The 11,966-nt window shown below is 30.9% G+C and overlaps 1 protein-coding gene across 2 annotated transcripts; it reads right to left on the bottom strand.

Annotated features, from left to right (window-relative positions):
• Positions 1-3,006: 3,006 nt before the first annotated feature.
• On the bottom strand, positions 3,007-9,336 carry LOC126837963 (isocitrate dehydrogenase [NADP], mitochondrial-like). 2 transcript variants are annotated; one of them, XM_050572003.1, is made up of 11 exons: positions 9,141-9,336; positions 6,670-6,788; positions 6,452-6,596; positions 6,156-6,355; positions 5,941-6,075; positions 5,778-5,881; positions 5,556-5,713; positions 5,363-5,456; positions 5,114-5,224; positions 4,848-5,018; positions 3,007-3,764 (listed from the first exon to the last, which is right to left on the bottom strand). In XM_050572003.1, exons 1-11 carry the CDS (start codon positions 9,205-9,207, stop codon positions 3,761-3,763), a joined length of 1,308 nt encoding a protein of 435 aa, XP_050427960.1. In that variant the 5' UTR covers positions 9,208-9,336; the 3' UTR covers positions 3,007-3,760. The 2 variants fall into 2 exon arrangements, with proteins under 2 accessions (XP_050427960.1, XP_050427959.1); XM_050572002.1 differs by lacking the exon at positions 3,007-3,764 and adding an exon at positions 4,277-4,658.
• Positions 9,337-11,966: the final 2,630 nt, after the last annotated feature.

Consider the following 11,966-nt stretch of genomic DNA (forward strand, 5'->3'; position numbering starts at 1 on the left):
CTACGCCATAAAGTACCAAGATAAAAAAAAGAATTTTCTGAGAGAACATCTGTTTTTTTTAATATTAAACGAGCCTTGATTGCTAGGCCGTCGGCTATAAGTTATAGCTTTAGTTAATTTATATAATTAGGCAAAAACAGATTTATTTAAATTGAATCGAAATCAACTTGTGTTTTCCTCTAATAACTAAACCTTATAGAAAAAGTTATCAAAGATATGTATCTCTTATCACTGAACTCTTATCATTAATCTCTTATCTCTTATCATTGATTTCTTATCAGATATCACTAACTGGAAGTGAAAATGCCGACATGAAATCACTAAAAAAAACCGCCATGTTAAAACTCGGTAAATTCTACAGTTCTTTTAAAATATTAAACGGACTCAGACCTTGCAAACTATGTGGTGAATAATTAATACAAGCCACCACTCGCACAAGTGAACGATTCGATCACTTAGACCACAACTTTACCGTGTCAAAGCATGTACCGGATACTACTTTTTTTAACCGTATAATATCTACACCGACGGCCGTTTACGTGGATAATTATTATTCACTATAAATATTAAAATATGTAATATTTAACGGCCTTAGAAAGCGATAATACCCGATTTATCACTCTCAGACTTGTAAAGTGCGGGGCGACCAGAGGCCGAAGTTATCCACATGGGATTCACTATGTTATTGTCACGTGCATTGTATAGAAATTGGAATGTCAAGTATTGTTACTGTAGCAGGTATTTCCGTAGCCCTCGTGAGCACAGATAGATCATATATTATTATAAAATGGTTGTAGTAATAATAATAACATGATTAATGTATCATAATAAAGCCAATATATAATAGACCTATTCCGTCTGACGAGAAATCTCTCTCTCCCTCGTTTGTTGGATTCGTTTAAATTATAAAATATTCCATTTACCCCCGAGTATCCCGTGGAGCTATAGTTATTATAATATTTTGCTGTCCGATCGGTTTACATGTTAATAATAATTTTAAATTCGTCATGTAGAAATAATCTAAAAACGACCGATATTAGGCGTCGAATCTATAATTTTCAGCTTCACTGAGCAGCTGATTGGCGACAGTACACATTAGTGTAAAATCTAGAGGTTTTTTTTGTGGATGAATTTAGATAAACTTTAAAAAAATATTCATTTAACCTAAGCAGTCTCAAACGGGCTGAATTGTAAGAATATTTTTTTCAACTACACGTCTATATTTTAATGTAATAGTCAATTCGCAAACCGACCTTTTTACCGACATTATTTTGAAATAACAATATATTTTGTAGGTACTTAATATTTAGAAGAAAAATGATGGATTCAGAGTAGATAGCCTTTGTCAACAATACCTATTCGGTTCTTTAGACAACAATTACTATTGTAATCTTTTGTTAAGAACCAACTTAAAAATGTAATAATTATATTGATTAGGAAACAAGTCAAACGGTGTATACTACCTCAACGTTTAATCTATGACTTGCCACTTGAATTTAAAAAAATTGTATTTTGCAATTTGTTATTAAACGTGCGAGGATGGTATCAAAAAATGCATAAAAATGGACTGATTTAGTTTATGCTGTAACTTTTAGGGATGATTTTAATTTAAAATATGTTGTATTTTATAATTTAAATCACTAAATCGCATCATAACGTCCTATTTCCAACAATTAGTACTTACACAATTCATTATTATCTTTAATGGCACTTACTTTTTGTCTTGCTTGACGCACAAGGCTTTAAGTTCTTGATTTAGATGTTATACATTTTTGTAAGTATGAAAATAGGAAAAGTAGTTTTCGGGGTTGAGTTGATAAGTGATAACACTGACCATCAACACTTTTGGCGCAGTTTACTATCAATAAACACAAAGCTAAATGGTGGTCGCAAAACCCCAAGTGGCATTTTTTTTTGAAGTTAAATAATACACTCTTACTGTTTTGTCGATAATTGGTATATTATGTTTTAATTAATTAAGTCGATTTCGTATTATAATAAACGTCGGTGTATGGGGATATATGGACGGCCCCTTAGAATAATTAGTGTTGACAACACAACATACACCAACGCCATGACACTTTCTGTTATCAAATATTGCTGACTCGTTTATGGCTAACTTCACACACGTTAATTAATTGTATAAATTAATTAAATATTAAACTTTCAAAAAAAGGTTCTGTAGATTTTAGAACAACTGGAAATAGTACACTCAATTGCCGATTTTTAAATTCAATTTAACACGAGAAATAGTACGTTTTGATAAAATTTGACTACACTATTCGATTACTCGTCTATTTTCCAATAAGAAATTATGTATAACTCAATTTATGCATTTTTGGAGATAGTAGGCACGTTTTGAAATGTCGCCCCTCAATTTTGGAAAACAAAATAATATGCATTCTATATTATTTCTAAAAGTCCATACAAGAAATTTGTTTAACATTTAAGTAACCCTCACTTCCTTGAAAAATTACATATTTATAACTAAAATAAGATTTTCCAGATTATTTAGGACAGAATTTAAAACTAGGACTATATTTTACATTATTATAATATGAAGGGCACAGGGGAAAAACGGTAGTAGTTACAACAATTTGTGTCTAATTGTACATTAAAATAAAGCATGCAGTCTATCCTTTGCTAGCTGTTTCCCCCTTTTTCCAATCATAAAGCTTTTAAGACAACTGTCAATCCATCCACCAGATGGCCTACAAGTCATATTGTATCTTGCTTCATCCTTTAACCGGTCATCGACAAATTAAAAATCCCTTCAGTTCTAACGTACCGCTTGACTCGGCTAACTTACTCGCTTGACCGTCCGATACACTTGACGTAAGATTTTCTCAATTTTTTTGTAAATGTAACTTGTTATATTACCTATATAAAATATATTTCCATAAACAATCTGATGATGTAATTACTGTAAATAGTTTTGTAGATACACTCTAGGAGTATTAACTCTGCTTCATTTCCATACGTTAAAATAAACGAGAGCAATGAACGCACAGATAGCTCAGAAAGCCGAAATGATACATTTTTTATTGATTGAGTATAACATAATATCATTTAATAATTAAAAAAATAAAATGTACAATATACAACCGGGTTCTCTCGGCTAGTGATTTATAAAAAGCGAATATATTTTTAGAAAAAATAATATCTATAGCAGTCTTCACAGTTTAAATTCACAGTTAGGTAATTGAAAAATAATTTACGCTAAGAGTAATAATTTTAATAATTTGAAAAAAAAATTATAATTATTTCAAATAAATTAAAATATCGTAATAACGAATTGTACTAGATGTTAACTCGACAAATCGTAACATTAATAGTTTACTGCGCAAAACATTCAAACGACCCTAATATATTATAATTGATGTTACATTTTGGTAATAATAATATTAAAAGATGAAATGTACAAACAAGTTATTGTAAAACTGAATATCACTGGAACTGGTTTTGGTGAAAATATTACTTATGTAAACTTACGTAAGCATGCGATTATTGTAACATATAATTTTTAGGAAAATTTTTGTTCAGTACAAAATTCTCGGTCGACAATAATTAAAAATAAAAATTGACTACAAAAATAATAATTTACTATAGTTAAACCACCTATAAAACTATATATATATATATATATATATAAGTATTTTATGTAAATAATTAGTAAAATAGAGCAGCTTCATTTTGTTTTTTTTGTTCTGTTTATCGTCGTGCTTGACCATGCCTTGCTGTTGTATACATTGTTGTAAAATTACCTATTAAATATTCCATTAAAATAAAAATAAAATACAAATGTATAAATTAAATTCAACTAAACCGAGACGGTTTTTGGTTATAAGCACAGTAAAGCATTTATGCTAAACCGTCGATTAGTAATTAGACTTATTGCAAATAATATGGTGTAAGTTATAAAATAATAACACAACTAAATAAACTAAATTCACATTAAGCGGATCACAGATAGCGGGCAGTTATAAAAAAACAAAACAATTTTCTAAGTTTCGGTTTTAATAAATTAACATTAAATAAATTAACTTTTAATAATTTTGTAGTAGGAACACTCTATTACAAATTTAAGTGTTTGGTAATTGAAAAGAATATGTTATTTTACTGTTTGTATGTTATAAGAGTTAGTGGATCTTTCTTGTAGTACATAATTCATTGCTCGAGTTCATTATAAATAGTACATAACGATTGCATAAGTAACCGATCGATGAATTTTAGAACTTGGTTTATAAAAAAAATGTAAAATAAATTTAGGCAAATATCGAAATAAATAAAAAACAATATATATTTTAACATAAATTACTGGACATTTTTAAAGATAAATAAAACTCTTTGACAGTCAACCATTAGCTATAAACAACAAAGTATTAAAATAAAATTACAAAATTTAACATTTAGTAGTAAATAACAAGATATGGAATTAGACTTTTGTTTCTGTAGCGAGATAGCACGATAAGCAGTCAGATATCCATTCAGAATAAATAGGTAATAAAACGACTGTGAAAAATGGACGACGCACAATTTAATGTATTGTCTTACTTAGATGAAATAATTCAAGTTACGAATGAATATTATAATTATTATCGTTACATTGTCGGTCTGATCAAACTGCACCGATTGAAGCAAATAATTTTTTAGTATCCCTGTATAATACGGGAATATAAATAAAACATTTGTTAGTGAACAAAAAATTAACATTCGATCACACGAGGACAGTATTGAAAATTCCAAACGGCAATAAATGTGTAACATACATTGTTGCATACACAACGTGTCGTCACACAATTTGGAATGAACAAACTGCTCTCACGAAGCCAGCGAGTACAACTTACTGCGTTAACTTGACGTCCAATTGCTTTTTAACGCTATCCAAATAGTCATTGGTGTTCAAATACATCCCTTCTTTAACGTTTTTCAAACCGTGTATACACCCGGCGAGATCTTTGGTCATGTTTCCTGCGTCGACGCTCTCAATACACGCCTCTTCCAGTGTATCGCAAAATCTGTAGTAGTTACAAAAGAACATAATTCGTTAACGGTGCGAATCAACCAAGCACACGGCAGACAATACTCGATACGTATTGTGTTTACTACATACTTGGTCAGGTCTGGTGTATTATCGAGCTTAGCCCTATGCTTAAGGCCTCTAGTCCAAGCGTAAATGGAAGCTATCGGATTGGTAGACGTTTGTTCGCCCTTTTGATGTTGCCTACGGGTAAACACAATAAGATATTTGTTGTCGTCATAATAACACGTTGATGATTACTATAATACGTGTACCGACATTTGACGACATGCCACACTTTCATAAATAGCGATTTAATTAAATTTTATACGTAATCATTACCGATAGTGCCTGGTGACTGTTCCGTGAGCCGCTTCCGATTCCAAAGTCTTACCGTCGGGACAGACCAAAACCGAAGTCATAAGACCCAAAGAACCTGAACGTAAAGTAATATATTATAACATATTGTCACAAAATAGCTGTTAATGACAAACACAATTTTTTAATTTTTTTTATTAAAATCATTATATCTTACCATATCCTTGAGCGACTATGTCCGACATCACATCTCCGTCGTAATTTTTACAAGCCCAAACAAAACCACCTTCACTTTTTAAGGCTTGCGCTACCATATCGTCGATCAGACGGTGTTCGTACCAAATTTTGGCATTTTCAAACTGAGCTTTGTAGTTGCTGAAAAATTTAAGAATTCGTTTTCGATTCAATAAAAAAAAAACTATAAAAAAAAAACACTTACCCTTCATAGATATCTTGAAATATATCTTTAAATTTTCCATCGTATTTTTTAAGAATCGTGTTTTTTGTAGACAAATAGAGAGGCCATTTTTTAATCAAAGCCACCTGAAAAAAAGTTGTATTTTAACTTTTTTTTTTTTTTTTTTTTTACTATCTGTACCAACTTGAAAACTGGAATGAGCAAATGATGCAATAGAGTCGTCCAAATTGTACATAGCCAATCCAATGCCGGGCGATTTAAAGTCGAATACTTTCAGTTTTTCTACTTTGCCGTTATGATCGGTGAAAACTAACTCTAACTAAAAAAAAAACAAGTGAAACCATACAATTAATTAAAATACTCATTAACTTGTCATGTGTGATTTGAAAAAAAAATTACCAAGCCCGGTCTAGGCACTATATAATCAGTCGCTTTATATTGATCGCCGTGAGCGTGTCTGCCGATGATTATGGGTTTCGTCCATCCGGGCACCAATCTTGGTACGGTTTTGCACAAAATTGGTTCTCTAAACACGGTGCCGCCGAGAATGTTACGTAACGTACCATTTGGACTTAGCCACATTTTCTTCAATTTAAATTCTAGAACGTAAAAACGAAACGACAAAAAATTATATTATTACTATTATTAGTATAACGCTGTTTAATTTGCCAAAGTCAAAAGTATATTTTACATGCCTTCAACTCGAGCTTCGTCCGGTGTAATTGTTGCACATTTAATACCTACATTGTGCTTAAGTGTGGCATTAGCTGCATCGATAGTCACTTGATCGTTTGTTGCATCTCTATGGGGCAACCCTAGGTCGTAATACAAACAGTCTACCTATTCATGACGGTAAGTATATTACAAAATAAATACGTTCAAAACTTGGTTACAACGGTATTTCTCGAGGTACCTTAACGTAAGGGAAGATGAGCGTTTCTTTTATTTTTTCCCATATAATTCTTGTCATTTCATCTCCATCCATTTCGACCACTGGATTCACAGCCACAATTCTTTTCGATGAAGATCCATCTGAAAATATATATACAAATATTATTACTAATTTACATGAGTTACAAATTAAACTAATTTTCTCGGTTATATTTGAAAATTGTACAAAAATGTATTATTACTTGTAATCTACATAGTATTATAGACAAACATTTCTATGTACTGTATAACAGCCTATATTAGAAGCCTATCTTATACTTTTACTCTTCGATTAGAAGTGACTAACCGTGTAAACAATACTGATAGTAGTAATGAAGAAATTAAAGAGAAAAAAAATCAACTAACAAAAATATTGCATTTTTAACCTTCGATTCGATCACTTTCAGTTGTAATAAAATAATATAAACCTGTGACCTCCCCGGCTCAATAGGCTCCGTCCCCACAGTACTGACTTTTATATATTTGAAACCGTCAATTGGTCGATTTGATTATTCACATTAATTGTTAATCTTAAATTGTTTAGCAAAAATTTACCAAACAGTTATTTCAGTTTTGAACTAGGGTATCATTCGGTATATATAATACATCAAGTCCACAATTAAAAACAAAAATAACTATAGATGATAAATAAACTTTCATGTCAACTTAATAGTTTAAAATTGTTTTTATTTTTATTATAAACCAGATGATACATAGGACACAAATTTTCTATTAAAATAATTGCAATTTTGTAATTTTTCTTTTTGAAAACATGTTTGTTTATGTTATTTTACAATATCATGAAATTACCTTCTAAGTAAATATTACAAAAGTCAAGTAGATAAGGTTAATTATTAAAATATTATTTAAATGTATTAATAAGAAGGAATACTAATTGCAAAATGAGAACCCGTTACTTTACAGTTGATAACACATTAAAAGACTATAAACACAACTTATTATTAATATTAGTAGTATCATGTATATGGTTATTTATTATTCCTTTTTTTAAAAACAAAATTCCATGTAAACATACTTTGTTATACGTATGATTGTGCTATTTGTTTGCCGATGCTTCATTCAAACATCCAAAGTATCAAATTCAAACCGATTATTACATGATTATATTTTATTGCATACTAGTATTTTAATTGGATTGTAAATATCTTCCAATACACCTATAGAGATTACGTAACATACAGATAAGATAGTATTTCTTGATTCTATTGTTGAAAGTAGCAGATAGATACAAACGGGAATTAAAGGTACGTGGGGGGTACACCTCATTTCTATTTTTAAGATTTACCCAATTTTGAACCAACAAATCAATAACATTTAGTTAAAATCTAGTCAACTTGGTCAACGTGTACTTAACGTGTTTGGCATGTTTATTTATATAATAATAATAATTATGATAAGGATTTTACTTCAGAATAACGTTCAATGGAAAACTCAAATTAACTAAACAATTTTGATTAATACACAAAATAATTGTAGACTTAAGGTAATAAGGTAATACCTATTACTAAAAGTTTAGTTAACTCAAACTTAAAACTTCTTAAAACCGCCTACCAATATAGTATTTTAAACTAAGTGGAAATCAATGCAATATAATGTGAAAAAATGAGTAACTAATGACATTAAAATTGAACAGTAGCTTAACCAAAGGTTTAAGAATAGATGGCTTTTCAAAATAATTATTTCAAAAAATAATAATATATCCTTAGATATTTTATAAAAAGTATGAACAAATATTTTCTTCAAAACATTTTTATCCTTCCAAGCATAAATATTATAATAACTGTCAAATTTCATAAAATACATTGGTAGATACAATAAATGTTGGCAATGAAAGAGCCATCATTGATTTAAGGAGTTAAAGATATACAAATCTTAACCAACCAATACTTTAAACAAAGGTGCTAGAATGATTTTAATAGTTAAACTTTCGGATACGATAAGAGAGAGAACTGAGAAGATTACCATACACAAGATTTAACAATTGAACACTAAAAGGGATGGATTTAAAAAAATTAATTTCTTCAGTAACAATATGAAATTTGATTCCTGTTAAGAAATTATTTTGTTCACTGCCAATAGGTTAAGGGGGACGACCAGTTATCAAAGCAACTCCGGTCAATAATATATATTTTACTCTCAAACTAAAAAAAAAAAATAACTCATACGACAGTATGGTATTTCTTGAAAATCAAATCTATTCCAACATAAGAATAATACATTTGTTTTTATTTTTCCTTCGACTTATATCATCGGAAACAAATAAAATTCACCGCTACGAAACAGCAGGTCGTCCAACTTAAGTGGGTATGGATACGCCCTAACTAGATCTTTTCGACATAGTATTTGATAATTTGGTAAACAGAATTATATTTTATAAAATAAAAAGTGTACGAGGCATGATCTCTTGATGGAATTTTTTATTTTTTTACTTACAGTTGCGACTCGACGCTATTGTCGACTTGGCCAGTCCGGATGTCAATTTCAGCAACTTCTTGGCCATGACGACGGTGTGCTTTCTAGTATAATATATTTTAGAATGTAGAAATGGCCAACAAGTAACGGACTTCAACCGGCGAGAGGAGTACTTGTCATAATGATTAATGAAGTTCAGACTTCAGGTAGACGACGGTCGACGAGCGATTAATAATGATAAGAGCGGTACGATAACGTTACGGGGCCAGTGTTACCAACAACAAGGCAAAAATTACCGTACACAAAATACGGTAATAGTCTTGGAGATAATATTATATTTTCTTTTTGTAGGTCTATGTGTATAGTCATAGGTTATAACAACACAAATTCATTTTATACATATTAACACATTTTATTTTTTATACAAGTTTAAAGTACAACATCACACAGTCACAAATACAACATAATTAAACAATTGAAAATGTTAAATACAAATCATAAAAACACAAGATATTATTTATAGTACAGGGTATACAACAAGGTTGGCATTCAAAATATTAAATACAAATCATAAAAAATATTATTTATAGCACGAGCCATTATACAAAGTTAACATGGGTATAAGAAAATAAAGACACACCAATGTCGACCCGGGAATACTTAAGTTCAACTTAATATGTAGTATCAAGTTAATCTTAAGTCCTAGTCTGTAGGACTAGGACATCCGGATATCGACTTCTTGGGCGGCCACGTAACAGACTGTGGTGGACTTATACACCAATGTCGACCCGGGAACACTTAAGTTCAACTCAATACAACAGACTAGGACATCCGGATATCGACAGCTTGGGCGGCCACGTAACAGACTATGGTGGACTTATACATCTAAGTGGAAAACAATATAACGTTGGTAGACCCTATAAAATAGGGTACTACCTCAATAGTACAACTCATAGTAACCTACTATGGAATTTATTTCGCCTTATCGCCGGACTTTGCAGCAGCATTCCGCTTGCGACATATCTTTGACAAAGCGTCGACTTCTTTATGAAGTGTTTGGACTTTACTCGTCAACATTTCCACATGCCTATTGTAGCCTTTTTTATCAGAGTCCATCTTTTTGCGCAGCTCAGTTTCGGCGGCGAAACGTTTTTCTCTCAGATCAAAAATCTATCAACAAAAAAAAAATTCAGGGTATTTCACAAAAGAATCTCCCTCGGTCGTTCGAGCCCTACCGGAGCGCTGTAAATTTCTACTTACCAATTTGTCTTTGGTCAAAATTTGCGCATCTTTTTGCTTTGATGACTGTTGCATCTTAGCTAATTGTTCTCTGAGCTCAGTAATGATAGCCGTGCAAGAAGCATGTGGGTCGACGGTTTTATGCATTTTAAACGGCGGCGGAAGCGAATAATCCGGTACACCATCGTCGTCGGATCTGCAAACATATGAGAAAAACCAAATAATTTTTTTTCATAATTTTCAGAGTTAATCATCAACCGACCTTCCACGTTTTCCGGACAACGCTGGCTTCGCTTCAGCGAGGTGTCCCTCGAAAGACTTGATGTCACTCATTTTTGTTATAGGTAAAAATGAAAAAAACAAAGAATTAACAATTTATATATTATGCGAATAAATTATGATATGTGAAAACACAACCAAGACTAACTATGTTGCTTAATGAAATAAACCGTGGTTTCTATGATACCGGCGCCTTGGTGATCCGAATAATGACAATAATTATAAATATATACAAAATATACATCTAATCGTAGGTCTTTGGATATTTCACACAAACTAGTTAAATATAGTACTATTTTATGAAATGTATCGACTAATTCCATACCTCTAATCATAGGAGAATTTCGAATAGTACACATTAAAAAGTATTTTGTTGTCTAAATATTCTACTTGGCGTTGCATCTGGGCCAGGACACATCATGTTTTAAAACTTAAGCGGTTTAGAGCTTCTGAAAAAAAAACTATTTCAACAGCATTGGACCAAAGCGATTATAAACTAAATATTATGGGAGATTATAATATCACCTAATAATAAAAAAATTAAAATTTACATGAGTGCATGAGATTGCCAATGACATAAAAATGATTATTATATACAGCAGAAACATTTTATTTAGTTCATAACCTCTCAGTTCAGCAACAATGCTCTTTTATTTGTATTATGACTTGACACTTGGCCAGTTTATTTATTACTTTATTCATTGGAATATCGATTAAGGAATAAAATTAGCAAAATTTAATTAAAAAACTTACCTCCATCAACACCTGAAACGTGACTAGTAATTTTTTAAATATATAAATACTTCTATGAAACTTTTGTGTGTATATTTTTTTTAAATTCCTCAATTTCATTACTTTACCTTATAAAACAAAAATACTACATTTTACTGTTATTGTCTTTGTTGTTTTTTTACACGAATAAATAGGTAGCAAAGATGAGTATCAGTGATCTCTGGATCCAGAGTGACGTACAATCTCAATAACGACTTCAGCCAAGTTACACTTAGCCTAAGTAACAGCATGTTATCTTGATTTACAAATCGATCAAGTAATGCGCCAGTGTGTGTATAAATAAACACGGTTACTATATTTAACCCTTTTTTTTATGACTAAAGTGGTACACTCTGTAACCGTACAAAGTATAACATCTAAATTATTCCATTTGAACGGCGCAGTTTTTAGTGTTAAACACTACACACAGATCGAAATCTAATGTCTAATTGACTTTTAAATTGACTCGGTAAGTAAATAAATCAAACATGGCCACACCGTATGATAATAGTTCTATGAATACACCTCAAGACATTCGCTGACTTATATACAACACCA

The sequence above is a fragment of the Adelges cooleyi genome, unplaced genomic scaffold (assembly GCF_023614345.1).
Source record: "Adelges cooleyi isolate 19-005CV unplaced genomic scaffold, UGA_ACOO_1.1 ACOO_flye_CR_arks_rails_tigmint_CR_PRNA_30, whole genome shotgun sequence".
NCBI lineage: Eukaryota > Metazoa > Arthropoda > Insecta > Hemiptera > Adelgidae > Adelges > Adelges cooleyi.

What these genes read in the sequence shown, in the direction of transcription:
- LOC126837963 (XM_050572002.1), bottom strand. Translation starts at nt 9,207, where the DNA reads ATGGCCAAGAAGTTGCTGAAATTGACATCCGGACTGGCCAAGTCGACA. An exon ending in AATAGCGTCGAGTCGCAACT is followed by an intron (nt 6,789 to 9,140) that starts GTAAGTAAAAAA and finishes ATATATTTTCAG; the next exon opens with ATGGATCTTCATCGAAAAGA. An exon ending in TTGGACGTCAAGTTAACGCA is followed by an intron (nt 4,659 to 4,847) that starts GTAAGTTGTACT and finishes CGTATTATACAG; the next exon opens with GGATACTAAAAAATTATTTG.